The sequence below is a fragment of the Erpetoichthys calabaricus genome, chromosome 15 (genome assembly GCF_900747795.2).
Source record: "Erpetoichthys calabaricus chromosome 15, fErpCal1.3, whole genome shotgun sequence".
Taxonomy (NCBI): Eukaryota; Metazoa; Chordata; class Cladistia; order Polypteriformes; family Polypteridae; genus Erpetoichthys; species Erpetoichthys calabaricus.
Window position 1 is genome coordinate 83,121,483 of NC_041408.2, and position 24,399 is coordinate 83,145,881.

At 42.9% G+C, this 24,399-nt stretch overlaps 1 protein-coding gene across 1 annotated transcript in view; it reads right to left on the reverse strand.

The window, feature by feature from the left end:
• LOC114665758 (collagen alpha-1(XIX) chain-like) overlaps nucleotides 1-24,399 on the reverse strand; it is a 150,162-nt gene that overhangs the window by 34,735 nt on the left and 91,028 nt on the right. The window contains exons 24-29 of the mRNA XM_051919254.1: nucleotides 18,483-18,536; nucleotides 11,978-12,022; nucleotides 10,519-10,563; nucleotides 10,376-10,438; nucleotides 6,286-6,321; nucleotides 785-829 (exon numbers count right to left, since the gene is read on the reverse strand). Coding sequence (XP_051775214.1) covers nucleotides 785-829; nucleotides 6,286-6,321; nucleotides 10,376-10,438; nucleotides 10,519-10,563; nucleotides 11,978-12,022; nucleotides 18,483-18,536 — 288 coding nt within the window. The remainder of the gene's footprint in view (nucleotides 1-784; nucleotides 830-6,285; nucleotides 6,322-10,375; nucleotides 10,439-10,518; nucleotides 10,564-11,977; nucleotides 12,023-18,482; nucleotides 18,537-24,399) is intronic.

The following is a 24,399-nucleotide window of genomic DNA, read 5'->3' on the forward strand; positions in this document are numbered from 1 at the left end:
GTGTTCAAATACTTATGTTCCTCACTGTACTTGCACTAAAATCCCAGTTACTCAAATGAGGCCAATGGAAGTGCTGAGCATGGACCATCCATCCATCCATCCATCCATCCATCCATCCATCCATCCATCCATCCATCCATCCATCATCCAACCCGCTATATCCTAACTCAGGGTCCCGGGGGTCTGCTGGAGCCAATAATAATAATTCTTTACATTTATATAGCGCTTTCTCACTACTCAAAGCACTCTCCACACAGGTAGGACCCAGGATGCGAACCCACAGTCTCCTTACTGCACTACCACTGCGCAATCCCAGCCAGCACAGGGCGCAAGGCAGGAACAAACCCCAGGCAGGGCACACACACTAGGGACAGTTTTAGGATCCCCAATGTACCTGACCTGCATGTCTTTGGACTGTGGGAGGAAACCCACGCAGACATGGGGAGAACATGCAAACTCCACGCAGGGAGGACCCGGGTATCCTAACTGAGAGGCAGCAGCGCTACCCACTGCGCCACCGTGCCGCCCGCGTGGACATCCACTGAGCCCCATGTGCACTTGCGCATGCGTGTGAGGTGAGGAAATCACCTCTGAAAAGACTCCCACAGTCGATGAGGGTCACAGAGGCTTTGGAAATATAAGCGTGAAACAAGTAAGCCTTCCGATGCCATTATGCGTGTCCTCACCTGGAGTCCACGCTGGCCTGTCTTTATCCATTACCAGGTCCTATAGCCACCCCTCTTACCAAAAACACTATAATTTAGAATAAGTAAATATAACTTACACGCTCCCCTTTTGAGCCCCTCTCTCCCGGTCTACCTGTAGCACCCTGCAAAGGAAAACAAGAAAGTAAAGAACACATCGAAAGTTAGAATCGAATGCACTGCTTAATACGACTTGCCTCCACCTTGCCAGTACCGGCTGGCACCCCAAAGCTTTAGATCAACACCATGTGGGTGGACTGTAGACAGCCAAGCAGGAAAAAAAAAGGCCCCGCGGCAGGGTCTGTCACTTGGGCAGAACGTCACTCCACCAGTTAATTGCCCCCTGTGGCCAGACACCTTACTCTTCCCAAATCTTTCAAGCGCTCGTCTCAGGAACAAGGATGAAATCGGCAGGCTCGCGTCGCCAGAAGCTTGTAATTTTAATTGTGCCATTGAAATGATGTGGTCGCGAAAGGCTAATGCAATCAGCCGAGCAGCGTGTCCATCATTGCTCCTTCAGGGAAGACATACTGCCACCCCCGCAACGCGAGTGCCTGATAGGGGAGGAAAATGATATATCAAAAAAAAAAAAAAAATCTCCCTCCACGACTTCATTTTAATATTCAACTGATTTGTTTTCGGCCCCTCGCCCACTCCTTCATAGCCGCCCCCCGACAACAGAGGTGACTGGTGTAGGTGAAACGTTCTAGGAAGACAGAGCAGATGATTTTAAGGTCTCAAACTCCCATTTGCATTGCGGTCTACTGCTTTATTCCAATTCCACACGTACCAACAGCAAAAAAAACACACATCAGATTTTATTTTTTTTTCTTTTGTTACCTTTTAGATGTCTCTGTGTAGTTCAGCTGCTCCTGTAGCTGTCATTTATTTATTTTAACTTAACTCCTTATGACAGGATTTCTTTTTCTTTTCTGTGCATCTGCAGGCAATTACAAAGCTGGGCCTGCTAGATGGCGCTGTGGTACTGCGGCTGGATGAGCCGCCCTGACAACGACGGCAAAGGCTTCACCCGCATCAGCACAGACACACGGAAGAAATGGCCGGCAGCACGTCGGAAAACTCAGCAGCTGACAGAACAGGCTATTACATTTATTTTTCTCAAAGACGCAATATGCAGAAACCTTTATTTTATAAAGTATCTTATTATAGTGGACGCTGCCCTATAGCACCTCACCAGTATACGGCTATAGTGCAAGGCAGGGCTTACATACACTCAATGAGCAAATTAGCAGGACCACTAAACTCATACTGGCTGGGGTCTCCTTTAGCTCTCAAAACAACATCAGTTCTTCATGGCATGGAAAAATTCCTTTGAGCTCCTGGTCCGTGCTGACCTGACTACATCACGCAATGTCTGCAGGTTTGTCAAGGGCAGTTCTACCACACCTCAAAGGAGTTCTTCTGGATTGAGATCCGGTAATTGGGAAGGACAATGAGGAACACTGAATTAATCGTCGGGTTCATGAAACCAGTTTGAGATGACTTGCCCTTTGTGACATGGTGCATTACCATGCTGGAAGTAGCCATTAGATGATGGGTCGCTTATGGCCATGAAGGGATGCACATGGTCAGCAACAATACCCAGATTTGCTGTGGTATTCAAGCAATGAGTGATTGGTATTAACAGGGCAAATGTGTGCCAAGATGGCATTCCCCATGCCAGGAGACTGTGGAAGATTGTGGGTTCGCTTCCCGGTTCCTCCCTGTGTGGATAGCGCTTTGAGTACTGAGAAAAGCGCTATATAAATGTAATGAATTATTATTATTATTATTACACCACCACTAGCAGCCTGGACTGTTGACACAAGGCAGGTTGGTTGCATGGATTCATTTTGTTGGCACCAAATTCTGATCCTACTATCTGTGTGCCTCGAGATTCATGCGTTTTTCCAGAATTCAACTGTCTGGTTTTTGTGGTCCGTGCTGACAGGAGTGGAACCTGACGTGGTCTTTTGCTGTCATTGCCCATCTGCTTATAGGTTTGAAGCGTTGTGCATCCTGAGATGTTTTCTGCTCTCCACAGACGTAAAGAGTGGTTATTTGAATTACTGTGGCCTTTCTGTCAGCTCAAACAAGTCTGGCCATTCTCCTCCGTCTTCTCCCATCCACAAGGTGATTCCATCTGCAGAATCATTCTCGGTAAACTCCAGAGACTGTCGTGTTGTGTGTGAATATCCCAGGAGATTGGCAGTTCTCAGAGCAGCCAGTCGAAATCTCTGAGGGCCCATTTTATCCCCATTCAGGTGTTTGATGCGATCGTGAACTGAAGCTCCTGACCTGTATCTGCATTGTGCTGCTGCCACATGATTGGCTGATTAGATCATTGCATCGATAGAAGCAGGTGGTCTTAATAACTCGTCCAGTGAGTGTATGCTTTGTACCTGTCACACTGACTGCTAAGATGACATGCTTAGGGTTACTGAAAAGTGGCCCAGTCCTGGGGACGAAAGTCCAGCTGTTATGCTTTATCCAGGACCCATCCAAGGGCTTATACTTAAACATCTTTTATCTGTCTTATGTCCAGTTAATATTTACAAGATATATTTATTGCAGAATTGTTTTTGCTTTGTTTAATAATACGTATGTACCTTTTTTTTAAATGTCACTATGTTCCCTGTGTTTTGGGTGTGGAACCCCAAGATGCAGGACCACCCTGTTCCATCACTGCTAGGGACCACCATATATACTAAATAATAATTGGAGGTGTTTGATAGTGAGCCATCCTACCATCTTTCCAACCACTTATCCAGGGCAGAGTTCTGAGGTAGCTGCAGCCTATCAAAGCAATCATAGGGCGCAAGACAGGAACACCACCTGGGGGGCTGTGCCAACCCATTACAGGGCAAACACACACACACATACATATATATCAGGGGCAATTGACCTTCTGCAGTCCGCTTAACCTGCATACCTTTGCACTATGAGGAGGAAACCCACACGGACATAAGGAGAGCATGCAAACTACATGTAGGAAGCAGCCGGAACATGAACCCTGGTCTCCTTACTGCAAGGCAGTAGCACGACCACTGTGCCACCATGCTGCCCTGACAGTGATCTAAGATGCAAAATTTCCCTTTGGGGCAAACAAAGTATCTGTCTATCAATCTATTATTTAGTGTCTTTCATATCTATCTATCTATCTATCTATCTATCTATCTATCTATCTATCTATCTATCTATCTATCTATCTATCTATCTATCTATCTAGAGTAGTGGCTTTGATGCTAGGGATCTGCACTGGCAATCAGAAGGTTGCCGGTTTGAATCCTGTAAATGCCAATAGGGACTCTGCTCTGTTGGGCCCTTGAGCAAGGCCCTTAACCTGCAATTGCTGGGCGCTTTGAGTAGTGAGAAAAGCGCTATATAAATGAAAAGAATTATTATTATCTATCTATCTATCTATCAGTTATATAGAGATTTCTATATCTATCTATCTATCTATCTATCTATCTATCTATCTATCTAGTATATAGTCAATCATATATATCCTAACGTATATATCCATTATATCCTAACACAGGGTCACGGGGGTCAGCTGGGGCCAATCCCAGCCAGCACAGAGCGCAAGGCAGGAACAAACCCTGGGCAGGGTGCCAGCCCACTGCAGGGCACACACACACACCCACCCACATACTAGGGACAATTTAGGACAGCCAATGCACCCAACTTATATGTCTTTGGACTATGGGAGGAACACCCGGGGAGCACCCGGAGGAAACCCACGCAGAAACGGGGAGAACATGCAAACTCCATGCAGGGAGGACCCGGGAAGCAAACCCAGGTCTCCTTACTGTGAGGTAGCAGAGCTACCACTGTGCCACTGTGCTGCCCTAGTATATAGTGCCTTTTCTATCTATCAAACTTTCTAGTATATAGTGCCTTTTCTATTTATCAAACTATCTATAGTATATAGTGCCTTTTCTATCTATCTATCTATCTATCTATCTATCTATCTATCTATCTATCTATCTATCTATCTATCTAGTATATAGTGCCTATCTATCTATCTATCTATCTATCTATCTATCTATCTATCTATCTATCTATCTATCTATCTATCTATCTATCTATCTATCTAGTATATAGTGCCTATCTATCTATCTATCTATCTATCTATCTATCTATCTATCTATCTATCTATCTATCTATCTATCTATCTATCTATCTATCTATCTATCTAGTATATAGTGCCTATCTATCTATCTATCTATCTATCTATCTATCTATCTATCTATCTATCTATCTATCTATCTATCTATCTATCTATCTATCTATCTATCTATCTAGTATATAGTGCCTATCTATCTATCTATCTATCTATCTATCTATCTATCTATCTATCTATCTATCTATCTATCTATCTATCTATCTATCTAGTATATAGTGCCTATCTATCTATCTATCTATCTATCTATCTATCTATCTATCTATCTATCTATCTATCTATCTATCTATCTATCTATCTAGTATATAGTGCCTATCTATCTATCTATCTATCTATCTATCTATCTATCTATCTATCTATCTATCTATCTATCTATCTATCTATCTATCTAGTATATAGTGCCTATCTATCTATCTATCTATCTATCTATCTATCTATCTATCTATCTATCTATCTATCTATCTATCTATCTATCTATCTATCTATCTATCTATCTATCTATCTATCTATCTATCTAGTATATAGTGCCTATCTATCTAGTATATAGTGCCTATCTATCTATCTATCTATCTATCTATCTATCTATCTATCTATCTATCTATCTATCTATCTATCTATCTATCTATCTATCTATCTAGTATATAGTGCCTATCTATCTATCTATCTATCTATCTATCTATCTATCTATCTATCTATCTATCTATCTATCTATCTATCTATCTATCTATCTATCTATCTATCTAGTATATAGTGCCTATCTATCTATCTATCTATCTATCTATCTATCTATCTATCTATCTATCTATCTATCTATCTATCTATCTATCTATCTATCTATCTAGTATATAGTGCCTATCTATCTATCTATCTATCTATCTATCTATCTATCTATCTATCTATCTATCTATCTATCTATCTAGTATATAGTGCCTATCTATCTATCTATCTATCTATCTATCTATCTATCTATCTATCTATCTATCTATCTATCTATCTATCTATCTATCTATCTAGTATATAGTGCCTATCTATCTATCTATCTATCTATCTATCTATCTATCTATCTATCTATCTATCTATCTATCTATCTATCTATCTATCTATCTATCTATCTATCTATCTATCTATCTATCTATCTATCTATCTATCTATCTAGTATATAGTGCCTATATATCTATCTATCTATCATTTCGTTTCTAGCTGTCCTTGGCTATTAATTGAGGATTCCATTTGGCTCCTGAGTATTTCTTACGTTCTTACATTTTCTCCTGCTTTTCACACAAGGGTACGAGTTATTTGTCTGTCCAACCCCCTCATGCAGAAGTGCGACTCCATTCAAAGATGTACACCAACAAACAGTTAAGCTCTTGGTGCTTTTCATTATTTTGATCTTACCTCGTATCCTGGGATCCCATCTTTTCCAGGTCTTCCCTAAAAGAGAGAAAACCCAGACATTAGAGAAAAGGACTTATTAAACAACAACATTTATTTATATAGCACATTTTCATACAAATAATGTAGCTCAAACTGCTTTACATGATGAAGAAAGAGAAAAATAAAAGACAAAGTAAGAATTAAAATAAGAAATTAATTAACATAGAATAAGAGTAAGGTCCGATGGCCAGGAAGGACAGAAAAAACAAATAAAAACTACAGACAGCTGGAGAGAAAAAATAAAATCAGCAGGGGTACCAGACCATGAGACCGCCCAGCCCCCTCAAGATTCACTTTTAGAGAAGGACGTTTGTGAAAGAAGAAGCTCATTCAGTTCCAAAAAAGCAAAAATGATTCGAGTAACACCACTGTGCAGTAAAAAACTATTTAACATTACCAAATGACATTAAAAAGGGGTGTTTAGTGCATGTGGCTGTGTGGCGTGGTGCACTCCTGTGAACTGAGATGGCTCGAGGTGGCAGTCCACGGCAATTCAGATTTCCATTGTCCTTGGATGTCGGAGTAAGAGAAGCGGTTGAGTGGATTGGTGCACAGAGGGGGTCCCTCTCGAGTACACGTCTCTTTGGTGCCCACTGGGAACAGCTGTGCATTTTATCATTCCATTAAAAGGAATTGGCTTAGTTTAATGTCTTGGTCTCTTTAAAATGTTTGAATGCTTGGGTTAGGTTCCTACAAAACCTTTGATCCTGAGTTCCCATATCCTGTTAGAGTGCACCTTGCATGTTAGTGCAGGATAAGGGTGGTCCTGGCACATTTTTCTCAGGTATGGTCTTGATAAGTCTACATGTAGAGTAACCAGGTGGCTTGTATTTCCCAGGACAGTCTCAGGTGTTCCGACTTATCCTTCTAGAAGGTTCATCTGTCCCCTTTTTCAGTCGTTGTTCACTTTATTTGGCCTTTGCACCACACACATTTTGGCATATGGTGTCTTTCTAGTTATACACTGGTACTTTACATTTAATCCGTAGTCATATCAATTCTTCTCAAAACAGACAGGATTTGTCCCATCAGATGCCCCATGATTGCTCCTATATCATCATGTTACTACCAAACACGCATTCCAGGAAAAATCACTTCAAAGCAAAACACAACCTTTGGACAGAAAACATGGAGCCCAGCACCTCCATCTAAGAATGGACTTTTCAAAGTCTGCCTCTGTAAATTATAATGTAGTGGTCAGTGGTGGCAGCAGTGACATTGCTGACTCCAGGTCAGGTCAGGTTGGGGAGCAGGCACTGGTACAGCGTGTTGATGCACCCACCACACAATGAAACAGCTTGGGATCCTTATTGAACCCCCCCCAAAGGCAGACATGTGGTCACTCCCACCCTCCAGAAAAGACAAACTATCTGCTGGAGCCAGGTGTTACATGGCCTCCCTCTGGCCTGGTCCAGCAACTTGGGTCCTCAACAATGAGCAGCATCACCCTCGGGTAATCACACCACATGGCCGTAGTGCCGTAACTGACACTCCCTTACAATGCAGGTCATGTGCCTCATTCGGGACTCCATGAGCAACACAAAGTCAAACCAGCGGTACCCAAGGATTCTCCGAAGAGACACATGAAGGAGTCCAGTTTTCATTTCAGGTCACTGAATAGCGTCCATGTCTCACAAACAAGGAGCACAAGGACTCAAGACTTGGACCTTCGTCCTTTTACAGAGATATCAGGAGCACCACACACCCCTTTCCATTGACCTCATGACCCCCCCATGCTCTCCCAATCCGTCTACTGACTTCATAGGAAGAGTCACCAGAGTTATACCACACTGCTGACTAGAACATCGCATCAAAGGCTCATTCTCCAGCACATCATCTAACGTGGTCCTCCTTATTCTCTGTATGAAATGTCCTGCCACTGCCCTCTATATGGGAGAAACTGGACAAACACTCTGCCAAACAATTCATTTACACGGCTTCCACATTAAGCTTGGTGACAGAGATGTCCCTGTAGGAGATCACTTCAGCAGCCATGGACACTATGAGAATTATGGGCAACTTCAGAACACAGCAAGCATGCTAACATTTAACACTTTACAACAGGGGTGCCCAACTCCAGTCCTGGAGGGCCGCAGTGGCTGCAGGTTTTCATTCTAACCCTTTTCTTAATTAGTGATCTGTTTTTGCTGTGTGGTAAGCAGCCCAGACACAGACAGGCAGGCACTGATGGTTCAAGCACCAACACACATTTATTCATATTTACAAGACTATGTACAAATATCACACACACCCAGTGCTCCTGCACCACAACACCCTCAGTCCAGGACTCTTTCCTTGATGCCTCTCTTCCTGACCGCCTCCAATCCTCTCCTCCGAGCTATGTCCACTTCCACCCGACTCCAGCCATCTAATGGAGGGAGGCGGCCTCTTTTATATCCACCCGGACGTGCTCCAGGTGCCTCCTGATGAACTTCTGCTGGCACTCCCTGGTGTGGCGGAAGTGCCGGCTGTGCACCCGGAAGCACTCCGAGTGTCCCTGGTCTTCATCCCCCAAGCACTTCCGGGTGTGGCGGAAGAGCTGAGGACCAGGGCTCTCCAGGCATTTGGGCGCCCCCTGGCGGTGACCATGGGCCCCTATAGGGTTGAGCTTCCATGCTCCTTTCCTGTGGTCCCCATAGCCACCAGGGCGGTAACCCCCTCGTGGTCCGGAGGAGGTGTAATCCCTCCTTCAGTCCTTCCGGGCGTCCCAGCTGGGTACTGCCCCCAGCTGCTCACCACAGCTGCTAATTAACTTCTTTTGAATTAATTTTAATTGACTTGGTTTTTAAGAAATATTTCCCTGAATTTCTTCATCCTTCCTCTGAATCGCTTCATTTCTTTCCCTAAATGGCACCCAAACAGAAATGAAATGTGAAGTGAGGGAGCCAACAGAAGACCACCTAAGTCAGGGCCTCAAACTCCAACCATTTTCACTCCAACCAGCTGCTCAATGAGGTGCTGATTCTTGTCGTTAATTCAACCCGTTCTTTAATTCCATGGCTTGTTGCTGCTCTCATTGTGCAATAGCAGACATTTCCAAAATTGTGGATTTTCTCTTTTCTAAGAGTAGATCAGCATTCCTGAGACCTTCACCTTTCTTTATTTTCAGATATTGTGTGATGGACACCAGTTGTTTTGGCTCATTTTGCATCTCATTAATTGTTTGGCTGCTAATTAAGGAATATAGAAACAATGAAGGCGTCTGAGTCTTCAAGAGCAAGTCAATTAAAATTAGTTCAAAAGAAGTGAATTAGCAACAAAAACAGGTCACTCATTAAGAAAAGGGTGAGAATGAAAACCTGCAGCCACTGCGGCCCTCCAGCAGTGGAGCTGGGGACCCCTGCTTTACAACATGGTGTAAACAGAGACAGTTTTATGAGAGAGTTTTATGACCAGATATGAGGATTGTTTGCATCTCTCAGACTGACAGCCTGACCACAGATCCACATTGTATGGAAAAACTCATCAGAAACTTCAAAAGACTTTGTTGGACTGTTATCTTATCTAAAGATCTTGACCATCCATTGTTCTCCTCTCTTAGCCTGGAGAGCTCCATTAATTTTTTTCATTTAAGATGTCTCATGTAAAGGTTTTCCAATGTTGTATCTGTCCTGGTGTCTTTATAAACACAGGGAACTCCAGTCTCTGTATTACATCTTGCTTGAAGAAGGGGCCCGAGTTTCCTCGAAAGCCTGCATATTGTAATCTTTTTAGTTAGCCAATAAAAGGGGTCATATTGCTTGACGTCTCATTACATCCATAATGGCCAACACGGTACAAGACCCTAGTAAAGCTCGTTAAATAAATGTAATCTCATTTTGTATCATATTTCTCTCATCTGATTATTTCCGCCATGGGTTACTAAAGGGGTATATATACACAGGCTCAGGTATGTCCTGCATTTAATACAAATCTCCAAAAAATTCACATTTCTATGAAGAACACAATCTCGGGGTGAGCGCCCCCTGCTGGAGACAATATGGAGTTGAAGAATCTGGATGAGATGAGTGGACAGCTTAGCAGTTTAGTTTTAGTGAAATGTGAAACTTACCGTAGGGCCAGGAGGTCCTTCTGGTCCTGGAAATCCAGTTTCACCCACCGGTCCTCTTTCACCCTTCAGAATAATAAGCAGGACCTTTAGTCACATTTGTGAGGCAATAAATAATAAAAAGTCATATTGAAACTTAAACTTACGGGTTCCCCTGGCAATCCTTGCGTCCCTGGTGTTCCTGTTAAGCCCTGTTTAAAGGACACAAATATCCAAATAAGAAAAGAGTAGCATTCCCTGTAAGAAGACAACAACATTTATTTCTAGAACATGTTTTCATACAAATGATGGAGCGCAAAGTGCTTTACAAGGTGAAGAAAAAAGAAAGTTGAAAAATTTAAAAATAAAATAAGGCAATACTAATTAACAAAGAATAAAGTAAGGCCTGATGGCCAGCAGGAAGGAAAAAACAAAATCTGCAGGGGTTCCAAGGCCTTCAATGATCTCAATCAGTCCTCATGGTTTTCAGACTTCACATGGAAGAATTAGACAATGATGGTCATGTAGACCTCTGGCCTTCAATCCATCAATGTAGGGACGGTACGGTGCTTTGGTCAGCTTTTGGCGGTGACGCAGAGCGTCACCACAGAAAAGGAAGAGCAGAGAAAGCATGGATGACAACCTTTATAACGGTGATCCAGGAGCTACGCCAATCCACATTCAGCCCATCTTGGAGTTAAAGTATCACCATGCCACTGTGATGAGAGGGGTCCTTGGCGGCAGGAGTGTTAAAATACAAACAGTGTGGCTCGGGCTCTGTATGACCCCACATAGTTAATGGGGTGACTGGGGCTGGTCATACTAGCACATGAGTGTGTATTGACTTTCAGTTACCTTATTGATTCTCCACGGGTTGTAATTAAGATGCTGCACCCAAAGAAGGATGAAAGGGGGACCCAAGCAGGAAGCAAAGGGGTGAAAGAGAAACAAAAACGAAAAGGAAAGTAAGGAGTGATGAGCCATAGTTGAAAGAGAAAGGATCTGAAAGTAAAGTATGGAAAGAATTGTGAAGGAACTTCATGGTGTGGTCAGAGATGGTCCCGCTGAGGAGACCGGGGAGCATAATAAGGGAGATGGTGAAGTTAAACTTGGAGTGATGCCCTGTAGACACCGAAGGACTGGTGGCGAGGGGCCGAGACAGGATTAATGGCTGACAGTGCTTGTTGGTGGACATCAGTTTTAAGAAGGAAGCCCCACAGCTCATGATGATTTTGGAAAGGACAGATTCTGCCTGGGATTTTAACTGCATTTTAAGGACTATTTAAGGATTGATTTTACCCTCCGCAGAAGTGACTGTCTTTATGGAGTCATTACTGGGGATTGTTGCACTGCACTTTTTAAACACTTTTGTGTAATGAAAGTACTAGCACCTTACTTTTGACTGTGTATCCTCTCATTTGCCTGGTCGTGTTATCGATGATGCCAGTGGTGACAAGTATGCCAAGCCAGACCATTATAGCCACCCATTTCAATATCAATGACAGATTAATGAAGCCATGGGGACTTGAGTAGACCCAACCACCGAAGTTCAAAAATGTCACCCTCATGCAATTCCCCTTCACTTGCAGGGGGGTTTGTGCAGATTACTGCATAACACGGACTTACTGGAATTCCTGGTACTCCGGTTGCACCTGTGATTCCTGGTTCACCCTACAAACACAAACACACAAATATATTTTATTCCTGGATCACAATACAGGAAAAGCGGTAGAAAATTACAGAAGAGCGGCATAACTCGTTTAAAATAATAAATATTTGTCAGTGTTATGTTTTAAACCTGAGGAGTAAACACATATGGTGGATTCAGAAAGCATTCGGACCCCTTCGCCGTCTTCACAATTCATTGTGTCACAGATTTCATTTTAAATGGATACATTTGTCATTTTCACCCATCAGTCTACACTCAATAACCCAGAACGACAAAGTGAAAACGAGTTTTTGGAAAAGTTATCCATGTTACTCTCCATATCTCTCTATTATAGAAAAAAATCTTTCGAAGCGACGAGACTTTTTAGGAGATGAGATGAGACTTTTTGGAAAAGATTATTTCAAGTCCCGTGAGACGAGAATATTGCCACGATACTTTAAAAATTCTCGCCCTCCTAGCAACCATTTTCAAACACGCCCGCGGTCCTCCCACCTGTCAGTCTTGTGAATGCTTTTGTCAGACACACTTCCTGCGCTCTCAGCTCTTATACATTTTTACGTTTTCCTCATTTTAAGTTCCCAGTTAAAGAAGATGTATTATGTCCAAGTCTTATTGAAGAATTTCATCTTGAAGGGTTATCAACAGTAAAAATGAGTACACAGCCAATCCTAGCACTGAGAAACGAGGAAGACAAACGAATTTACACCAAAAATGTCTATCGGATACACAGCAAATTGGTTAAATGCGTATCAATAAACTATGCCGAAACAGTTGGTGGTGACCATGTGGAAGATGAAAACACCAAGTCACAATATCACAAAGAAAATTACTGTAAGAAGAAGGATGTATCCAAGAAAGGTAATGTAGTACATCTTCAGGGGATAACATTAGACAACAAAGGAGATCTTGATATGCCATTCGTATTAAAATGTTAAGTTTCCCATTAAGAACATCCATCCATCCATCCATTTTCCAACCTGCTGAATCCGAACACAGGGTCACGGGGGTCTGCTGGAGCCAATCCCAGCCAACACAGGGCACAAGGCAGGAAACAATCCTGGGCAGGGTGCCAACCCACCGCAGCCATTAAGAACAGCTTTTGCAAAGACAATTAACAAATCACAGAGCCAAACATTCGAAAAAAAATGCAATCACAGGGAGTTCTACGTCGTGTGGATACAAATATAACACTTCACATGAAAATTAAAATCCATTTAAATTGTACATCTATATCTCCATACGTGAGCGGCAGAACTGCAATGAGGCTAGTGCGTAGTGCTGGCCAGGGGGTTGGCGAGCACAGTGAGCAGGGGGCAAAGCCCCCTAGTATAAAAGAAAAAAAAGATCTGCTAAGAAATTTTAAAAAAGAATGAAAGAAGTTTCTAAGAATTAAAAAACAACTGTCTATTTAGATTTAATAATTATCTTCTACTTTCGGCTGCTCCTGTTAGGGGTTGCCACAGCGGATCATCTTCTTCCATAAAATTTAATAATTATGTAATTACCGTATCTACTCACATATAAGTCAAGTCTTGAAACCTGAAAAATCGATCATAAAATCAGACCCTGACTTATACGCCCATTCAAAAATACGATAATTATCTTCTTGCCTCCTCCAGCCTCATACCAGTTTCTCAGACACATCGAATTTTGTTGCAGCAGCACAGTTACCAATTTCTTTCACCACTTCAATGACTTTTAATTTAAAAGCAACTTCATATTTTCTACTGATCAAATGCTCCATCATTGATAAGGGATGCTCTTACGATAAAGGTGTATGGGGGTGTGGGATACAAAAAAAAAACACAAAACAGTGCAAACGTCACAATAGTTTGGGTATTACCGTGTGGTCTCGTAGGCACAATAAATAGAAAAAAAAAAAAGGCCGTGTGCTCTCAATGGTTACTCTCTCAGGTGGGCGTTAGCATATCGTAATCTCTTGGACCAATAGTGGGAGTTTTCCGAATTCGACTTATACAATCGACATTATAAAATACAAGAAATTATACTGTAAAATCAAGTCCGACTTATCAGCGGGAGATCTTAAACACGAGTATATACAGTATTTACATTTAAATATATGTAAGAATTAGAACTAAAGTTTTTGTTACTCTTTCTGCATGTGTTGATATGTTTGATTTCATAAGCTATATCAACCTCCCCAAGACCAGTATATGGTCACAACATTATATTATTATTTGTAAGTTATAGAGCCAGTCTTATTGTGGGACACCTTTCCTTAAAACATTAAATCCCCTTTAATCAAAAGCACAGATTCTTTCCCTCTCAACTACAGTTACATGTCACATTACTGTTGCGACTCCCATTTCTCTATTCGTACACTTACCAACCTTTAAGGACATACAATTACAATACAATACAATTTATTTTTGTATAGCCCAAAATCACACAAGAAGTGCCGCAATGGCTTTAACAGGCCCTGCCCCTTGACAGCCCCCCAGCCTTGACATCTCTCTAAGAAGACAAGAAAAAATTCCCAAAAAAAACCCTTGTAGGGAAAAAATGGAAGAAACCTTGGGAAAGGCAGTTCACAGCTACACCCAGGACTAAACTCCCAGCTTCACCCTAGATAGATAGATAGATAATGACAGGTGCTATATGATAGATAGATAGATAGATAGATAGATAGATAGATAGATAGATAGATAGATAGATAGATAGATAGATAATGACAGGTGCTATATGATAGATACAGTAGACAGACAGACAGACAGACAGACAGACAGACAGACAGACAGACAGATACTTTATTAATCCCAAGGGGAAATTCACATACTCCAGCAGCAGCATACTGATAAAGAACAATATGAAATTGGAGACTGACAACAATGCCGATAACAATGCAGGTATACAGACAGACAATAACTTGGTATAATGTTAACGTTTACCCCCCCGGGTGGAATTGAAGAGTCGCATAGTGTGGGGGAGGAACGATCTCCTCAGTCTGTCAGTGGAGCAGGACGGTGACAGCAGTCTGTCGCTGAAGCTGCTCCTCTGTCTGAAGATGATACTATTTAGTGGATGCAGTGGATTCTCCATGATTGACAGGAGCCTGCTCAGCGCCCGTCGCTCTGCCACGGATGTCAAACTGTCCAGCTCCATGCCTACATTCCTAATTTACAAAGCTGAGAACAGGACTCATTTTCTCAATTCCCGGTGGTAAAATAGAACAAAACCTACAAGCAGGAACGCAGGCTTAGTTAGTTTTACTCTGTTGGAGTGGCCCTCTTTCGCATGGGTGGGGGAAGATTTGATTCAAATCTATTTTTGTAAAATTTGAATTGCTTGTATGGAATATTTTTTGATTTAAATAAATTCAATAAAATGTTAAAAAAACTAGTAAGTTTTATTTTCAACTATTACAGCTAGTGTAGGGGGACCAGATTCTCTGTAAAAGATTATGGGAGGACTACCTCTAGAGAAAGCAAGGGGTTATTGGGGAGCGGAGACCAGGGGTACAGTTGTTCCTCGTACTTCAAACGATTCTAACTTTGAACGTTTCAGAGTTCAAATGCTATATTTGAGAGAAATATGATCCGGAGTTCGAACGGTGCTTCTTCGTTCAAACTGTGCGTGTAGTGAAATGAATGGCACCCATTGTGTACGGTCTTAGTGTTAGTACACCAGCTGTTGTTGATATACAGCCAGGATTCCCTGCATTTTTCTTACCGAAGTCTCCGGTTCTGTATTGTGCGGCCTGCTAACTTGATAGCTGTATCCGGAATGAGTGAATGAAACCAAGTCTCTCTCCTTAACAAACTTATTCACTGCAACCTGTAGCTTCAATTTGTCCGACTTTAACAAGGAAACCTCTCCAATGACAGTTGCTTTTGCCTGAAGAGTCCCCACACTTAGACACTAAATTTAAAAAATTCTTTATGCACTGTAAGGTTTCTAAACTCTTTTGGGATTCCACCCAACGGGGCGACACGCGGAAGAGCATCCTGAAGCAACCGCAGGCTCCCAGCGCTGTAGCAGTTCGCCGCAAAAGCAAATCTGAAAAGATCGCAGACATGCTACAAGCGCACACTGTCGATGGGTGATACAAGGAACATTATAAATGCAGGGCACACGATTACTTGGCCACTAACCTGGCCATGACTTTGCCTGACTGCGGTGTCTGTGTATAGGAGAGTGGTGCAGTAGATCCCGCTACAATAAATAACCCTGCTGTTCCAGTTTCAAGCTAAATAAAGCTGGTGTTGCTAAAGTACCGAGACTCAGCTTCGTGTTATGGGGTGTGTGACAGCGACTCACACGTCACAGCACACACACACACACACGTGGTCACCATGCTATAGTAAACAGTATACGCTCGTATGGATGTTGACTATACGAGTGAGGCACGCCGACTGAGCCCAAGAATGGGAGACGATTACCCACAATCCCACAGCGAGAGAGAAAAGAACCATCGACTCAGTTGTGATCACGTGACAATCAGCCGACAAAGCGTATACGTACTGCTCGTATTGCAAGACCTCGCTCGTCTATCAAGTTAAAATTTATTAAAAGTTTTAGCTCATCTTGCAAAACACTCGCAGACCAAGTTACTCGCAGTCCAAGGTTTTTACTGTAATGGTTTTAAAATAAGCGCTCCGAGTCTAATTGTTTAACATCAGGGCAGTATCTGTTTCTTAAGATAAGGGCTTTTCTATAAGATTAGGATTGGGGGGCAAGGCAAAACCTATCATATTTAAAAACAAGGGTTCAAATCCTACTTTAACATCAGGTCCCTGAGGTTAGATTACAGCTTAACCTCAGGGCCCAGTTCTACGATTATTAAAATTAGAGGTAGGGGCGAGGGCAGGGCGTATAAATTTCTAAAAAAAAAGAGGGGTTCAAATTTTAACATCAGGGCCCTGAGGTGAAATTACAGCTTAACCTCAGATCCACTCCTGACGGTAATTAGGGTTTTTAGAGCAACACGGAGCATAACGCAGAGGAGTGGGAAATTCTGTTAGCTAATGAGACGCGAATGGAAAGCGGATACTGGTTAGGGTTATGAGAAAGCGCTGAAGCAAATTGTGAATTGTTTTTGGTGAAGTTTGCAATATAAGAAAGTATTGGAGATCAATTCTGCACCATATTGCAATGAAATATTTTCATTATTATATTAACCATGAAGTACTGACCAAAAAACGCGTCATTGTTAAAATACTATGTCATGGGCATCATTAAGACTTGCAAAAATCGGGGTCTTAAGAATAATTTAGACTTCTGTACATGTCGCCTCTGGTGTAGCCTCCTTAAAAATGTGGCTATGCGCCATGATGACATGAACCCCACATAGTCCCCCCTAAGACTCTGATTGGCCAGTTTTGGTAACTACGTATTTCCTGAGTCACGTTTCCACTCGTCTTCCAGTTTGGAAGTTGACGAATGAAAGAAAAAATGGAAAAACACGAGGAGCAAATACGTTTTGCCTACTGAAGAAAAGAGAAGCGTTGATCCCGGAATGCAAAAACTGCCCGCATTTTAATGGATATTTCACTTTTCTTGCAGCCTACAAACAGCGCCAGCTAGTGTTCAGCCATGTGCCAGTGGTGCGAGGTGACACAAAAATATAAACTGCTTTCGACAGCGTAGCCTCCTTGCATAGCTACTGCATTGGCTCGATACGGAAGTACAAATCAGCCATCTTAACAGGATTATAAGCCCCCTGGCAAAGCAGTGCACTGGGGTCCCTACCTACACCACCACTCAGCAAGTCCCAACATACATAGATTAGCATGGAGCCCCTGTGCCCCGGGGCAACTGCCCAGTGCGCCCATGTGTTAAGACGGCCCCGTTTGCCCCCCTCTGTGATTTTAGCACGTAACCTTACTTGAACAAAAAGAGTGGCTGAGACCCCTGTACACTTTCACCAGCGTCTATCTAACATATAAAACTGAAGAGGATGTGGGGGCCCTTTGCACTTCTGCAGAATTATCAGGGGCTGAATCATATAGCGTAGACAAAAAAGATCAGGGGATTACTGATAGAAATGGTCAGCCCCCCCACCAACCCAGATATCATGTATACTGCACTAATGTCTTCCCTTCACCTCTACTCTCAAACGATAGCAAGTAGAAAACCACCTTATATGAGTAGACTTGCGACAGAGACCACTTCATGTATTTAAAGATAAAACTATAACTGCAAACTGACCAGAGACTTTAGAAATTCACAAAACATTAAATATTTAAAATCAAAGAAATAGCCAGCGTATGGCCATACAGAAGCAAACTGAGATTAATACACCCAACTAAAGTTCTCCAGTGTTTGCTTTCAACGTTATTAACGACATGCGACTTATTTAGACTTACCAGCCTTATCTGTACAAAGAAAGAAACCCAGCCGACAGTTCATATCAACAAAGTGTAAAGACACATCTCCACGCCGAGTCCGTTTTCAAGGCAGCCTCTATTAAGACATCCCTACAAAGACATTTCGGCAACCTACCTTCGCTCCTGGAAGCCCTTCAAGTCCTGGAAGTCCCATCGGTCCCGGCTCTCCCTGCAAAAACAAAAGAAGGAGCGTCTTGCAAAAGACAACTAGACTGTGCACAGAGTGAACTTCAATTAATTCTTTAGTAAAGAAGAGATGCTCTGGGAACTTACACACTCGCAGATAACACACCCAGCAGGATGCTAAGTACGTGAGGGACAATGAACTGGGACTGACCTGCTGTGTCACGTTCTTGATGAGTTAATAGAATTGGAATTAAAAGCACAGCATGCAGGGGCAAGATTGCATAAAAGCAATTATGTCGGAGCACGTTATGGATTTAGTACTGTCTTGATCCGGCTTTATGTATCGCTTTAATAACAACCCCTGTCGACATTTCGACCTACGATGGGGGAAGACTATAGTGTAGCAGTGAGTGTCGCTAAGGGTCACCCAACCTGGAATCAGAGTGACAAAAGGCTCCTGCATGTCATTCAATCAGCGGCTGAACCCACTCTATCCGACTTTAAAGGGAGAACTTATAACTTAGGGGTTTTAATCGTGCAGAGACTATTTTTGTACCTATTTTGTAATTTCCTTTTCATTTGGATGTTATAATTATTTTTAATCGGTTGGTAGTCAAAATGTTTTAGGCTGAGGACTGTATTGCTAAATTCACAGACATGTATATCAACTTCATCAGTAGATGTTGTTTGCATGAAGATCGAGTGTTGGCCTCTTCAGATGTATTGAAAAAGTCACATGAGATAGATAGATAGATAGATAGATAGATAGATAGATAGATAGATATTATGAAAGGCACTATATGATAAGATAGTGTGGCAAGCGACTGGGGGTGGTACCCAGCCGGGATGCCCGGAAGGACCGGAGGAGGGATTATGCCTCCTCCAGACCACGAGGGGGTGACCACCCTGGTGGCTTTGGGGACCACAGGAACTGAGCTTGGAAGCTCAACCCTATAGGGGCCCATGGTCACCGCCAGGGGGCACCCCAATGCCTGGAGAGCCCTGGGCCTCAGCACTTCCACCACACCCAGAAGTGCTGGGGGGGAAAACGACCAGGGACACCCGGAGTGCTTCCGGGTGCGCAGCCGGTACTTCTGCCACACTGGGGAGTGCCGGTGGAAGATTATCGGGAGGCACCTGGAGCACATCCGAGTGGATATAAAAGGGGCCGCCTCCCTCCGTTCGATGGCTCGAGTCGGGAGTGGTGACGGACGGACCTTGGGAGGAGAGGAAAGGTGGTGGCCTGAAGAGAGGAAGAGGCATTGTGAGGCCTGAACTTTGGGGGAGGTTTTGGGGTTGTGTGTTCACTTTATTGTTGTAAATATGAATAAACGTGTGTTGGGTGTTGAACCATCGCTGTCCGCCTGTCTGTGTCTGGGCCAGCCTCCACAATAGGTAGATATAAAAGGCGCTATTAGACAGATAGATAGAAAGATATGAAAGGTACTATATAATAGACAGATAGGAGTATAATGGCACTATATAATAGATAGATAGATAGATAGATAGATAGATAGATAGATAGATAGATAGATAGATAGATAGATACAGTAGATAGACAGATATAGATAGTGTGGGGTACAGCCCGGACACAGACAGGTTGACATGATGGTTTCACCACACACACGTTTATTATACAATATTTACAAGGTTCAAGAGCACAAACCCAGTGCCACAGCACCAATCACCCCTTCAGTCCTTGGCCACCACAATGCCTTCAGTCTCTGGTCTGCCTCCACTCCTCTCCCCTCTGAGCTCCGTCCTACTTCCACCCGACTCTTGCCAATGAATGGAGGGAGGCGGCACCTTTTATACACCCCCGGATGGACTCAAGGTGCTTCCTGAGGAGCCTCCGTTGACACACCCCTGTGTGGCGGAAGCTCTGGCTGTGTACCCGGAAGTCCTCCGGGTGTCCCCAATCCTCTTCCCCCCAGCACTTCTGGGTGTGGTAGAAGTGCTGAGGTCCAGGGCTCCCAAGGTATCGGGGCACCCCCTGGCGGTGACCACGGGCCCTTACAGGGTTGAGCTTCCAGGCACTGTACCCGTGGCCCCCAATAGAACCAGGGTGGCTGCCCCCTCGTGGTCTGGAGGAGGCATGAGCCCTCCTCCTGTCTTCCTGGGCATCCCGGCTGGGCATGAACCCCAGCCGGGTACCACAATAGACAGATATAAGTGATAGATAGATAGATAGATAGATAGATAGATAGATAGATAGATAGATAGATAGATAGATAGATAGTAATTTTGGTATAGTAGGCAGGATAGATAGATAGATAGATAGATAGATAGATAGATAGATAGATAGATAGATAGATAGATAGATAGATAGGCACTATATACTAGATAGATAGATAGATAGGCACTATATAATAGATAGATAGATAGATAGATAGATAGATAGATAGATAGATAGATAGATAGATAGATAGATAGATAGATAGATAGATACATAGATAGATAGATAGGCACTATATACTAGATAATTTTGGTATAGTAGGCAGGATAGATAGATAGATAGATAGATAGATAGATAGATAGATAGATAGATAGATAGATAGATAGATAGATAGATAGATAGATAGATAGATATGAAAGGCACTATTTGATGGATATAAAAGGTGCTATTAGATAGATAGAAAGATATGAAAGGTATTATATAATAGATAGATATGAAAGGCACTATTGGATAGATATGAAAGGCACTATATAATAGATTATAAAAGGCACTATATGATAGATAGACAGACAGATAGCTATGAAAGGCACTATATAATAGATAGATATGGGTACTCAGCAACAATTTTTAGGTAGGTGGCATGTGTCAAAATGACAGTCACATGAATGCCATTTCCCAAGGTGTCCCAGCAGACCATGGCCCAGAACATCCCCCTGCCTAGCCTTTCCTTCTTCCCATCGTGCATCCTACTGCCTCCTCTTCCTCAGTTAAACGGCACACATGCACCACATGATCTAAAACAAAACGTGATTCATCAGACCAGGCCACCTTCTTCCACTGCTCCACGGTCGAGTTCTGATACTGATGTGCCCCTTGTAGGTGGTGGACGGGGTCAGCATGGGCACTCTGACAGGTCTACGATGCACTGTTTGTCCTGACGCCTTTCTCTCATGGCCAGCTTTAAGTTTTTTAGTACTTTGTGCCACATTAGCTGTTCTGTGGGATCGGACCAAGACGGCCTAAACATATTTTGCATAATTGAGCCTTGGCCTCCAGAGAGCGTGTCTCCGGTTCTCCGTTTGTCCTTCCATGGACCACCTCTGTGTACCGAGAACACCCCACAAGACCTGCTGCTTTGGAGACGCTCTGACCCAGTCATCTAGCTGTCGCTCAGATCCTTACGCTTGTCCATTCTTAAAGCTTCCAACACATCATCTTGAGGGACTGACTGTTCACTTACTGCCTAATAAATCCCATCTCATCACTTACTGCCTAATACATCCCATCCCACCCCTTGACGGACACCATTGTAACGAGATCATCAAATGTATTTACTTCACCTGGTGGTGGTATTAATGTTGGGCCTGACTGGTGTATAACCTCTACATACAAAATGCACTTTGAGAAAAGCAATAGTCATTGCAGGCCACATGTGACATATTTTGATGACGTGAGCAGCTTTAAAAAGGCCCATGGGTCAGACCCAGCCTTGAGCTGAACACCCCTGCTGAATGTAAAGACGCCCCTAAAGCTCAGTGTTAAATTGCCATCATTTACTACTTGCCATTGCGTTCCTCTGTCATTCGAATAGAAGTGAAAATGGCAATTTAATGAGCAATTTAAGTCCCATTTTTTTTTTCGTTTCTCCCAGTTCATTTACTTTCAGATTGTACAATTTAAAACGGGGGCCACCACTTCCAAACAGGAATTGTCAAAATGAAGTCGTGTTTAAAAGAACAAAACGGCAAGATGTTCAGTGCGTAAATCTACAAAGTCTAACCTCACATTTAAATGATAAAATATCAATCAAGAAAGAAATACCGATATACACCAAAAACCAAGAGCTTAACCTCACGTCACAAATGTCAAAGCCGCGAGAAAAAAAAGACGACGTTCACGACATGATCTATGATGTGTTTGACCTATCAGTGCGAAATCAGTCACAGAGCGGCGCTTTCGACATTACGGCTTTAATACTCCATTAATAGGCTTTAGTCATCAGGCCGTAAATGAAATCTATAAAGATTTTTGAAACCATTATATCTAAAATTAACAGTTCACTTCACATTTTATTAATGTTTCACCGTTCAGAATGACGACCTATAAAGCTGGAGAAAGACATGAAGACCCCCCGGGTCCTCCCTGCCGTCCCCCGGCACTTCTTTTATAGCAAGAGCTCAACAGATAAAGAGATACTGCGATGGCTCCAGTTCTGCGCTTTTGTCTCTTTTTCTTGTTTGTTTCGTAAAGCCCCCCTGTAAAGGCGGACTGATATTTCACCACTGACTACTAAAATGATTGTAACTGCCAGACATCACTTTCTGAACTGATTGCATTTCAGAGGAGGCCATCCACCTGAAGCTAAGCCAGTGCTGGGATGGGAGACCATCTACAGTGGTGGGCAAAAGTATTCGATCCCCTTGATAGTCATCCTAATTTTCTGCATGACAAAAGACTTGTACACAAATCGACGCATTCAGCATTTTTAATGTGAACTCTTTGGCTGTAACAATACATTTCCAAAATCCAAATCAACCATTTTCTGTAGATATTTCAAGTTAAGAAGATGAGCTCCAAAGTTTGTGTTTGCCTAACAATTCAAGGCCTACACATTCTTACTTTGTCGAGGACCCTTTTGTGGCAGTAACAGCCTGCATTCTTTTGGGTGTGTGAGAATGTCCCAGTTTTGCACATTGTGATTCTTCGCCGTTCTTCTTGGCAGAATTGATCGAGACCCTCGAGATTGGTGGGGTGCCACCTCTGGACAGCAGTTTCTCAACAGGTTTAGCATCAGGGCTTTGACTCGGCCACCCCAATAACATTCACCTGTCTGTTTCTAAGCCATTCCAGTGTCACTTTGGCCTCATGCTGAGGGTCCTTGACATGTTGAGAGGTGAATCTTCTCCCAAGCCACAGTAGGGTCATAGCAGGCTGGGACAAGTTCTCCTGCAATCTTCTTCTTCTTTTGGCTGCTCCCGTTTAGGGGTTGCTACAGCGGGTCATCTTGCTCCGTCACCCCCATTACCTTCATGTCCTCACTCACCACATCCATAAACCTTCTCTTAGGCCTTCCTCTTCTCCCCTGTCATTCTGCTAAGAAGAACGGCGAAGAATCACAATGTGCAAAACTGGGACATAACTTACATAGCCAAACAGAATGAAGGCTAAAGGGTCATTGACAAAGTATGAATGCATAGGGCAAACACAAACTTTGGAGTTTATCTTCTTCAGTTAAATGTCTTCAGAAAATGGTTGATTTGGACTTTGGAATTGTGTTGTTACAGCAGAAGAGTTCACATTCAAAATACCAAATGGATAAATAGGTTGTCACACACATGCGCATAGGAGACAGTCGCTAAGCTCAAAGGTGAGTGAAACATCGCGAGACAAGGGATGGATATACGGTAACGATGCCCCTCTCTCTCTATCTCTCTGTGTAAACATACACAGATGGACTCTAAAGATGGCCGCCTAAAATGTCACATCCGTCCAACCCAGATGACGTATCTTCCGGCTCCTCCTGATGACATCACTCCCCATACCACATCACTTCCGGTCCATCATTGATGACGTCGCTTCCGTCCCACAGCTTTGACGTCATCTCCTGCCAACTCACTTCCTGTTTTGCATTTTGTTTTGTCTCTGTATAAAAATGCCATCTTGACATAAAACGATTGTCAAATACAGTGCATCCGGAAAGTATTCACAGCGCATCACTTTTTCCACATTT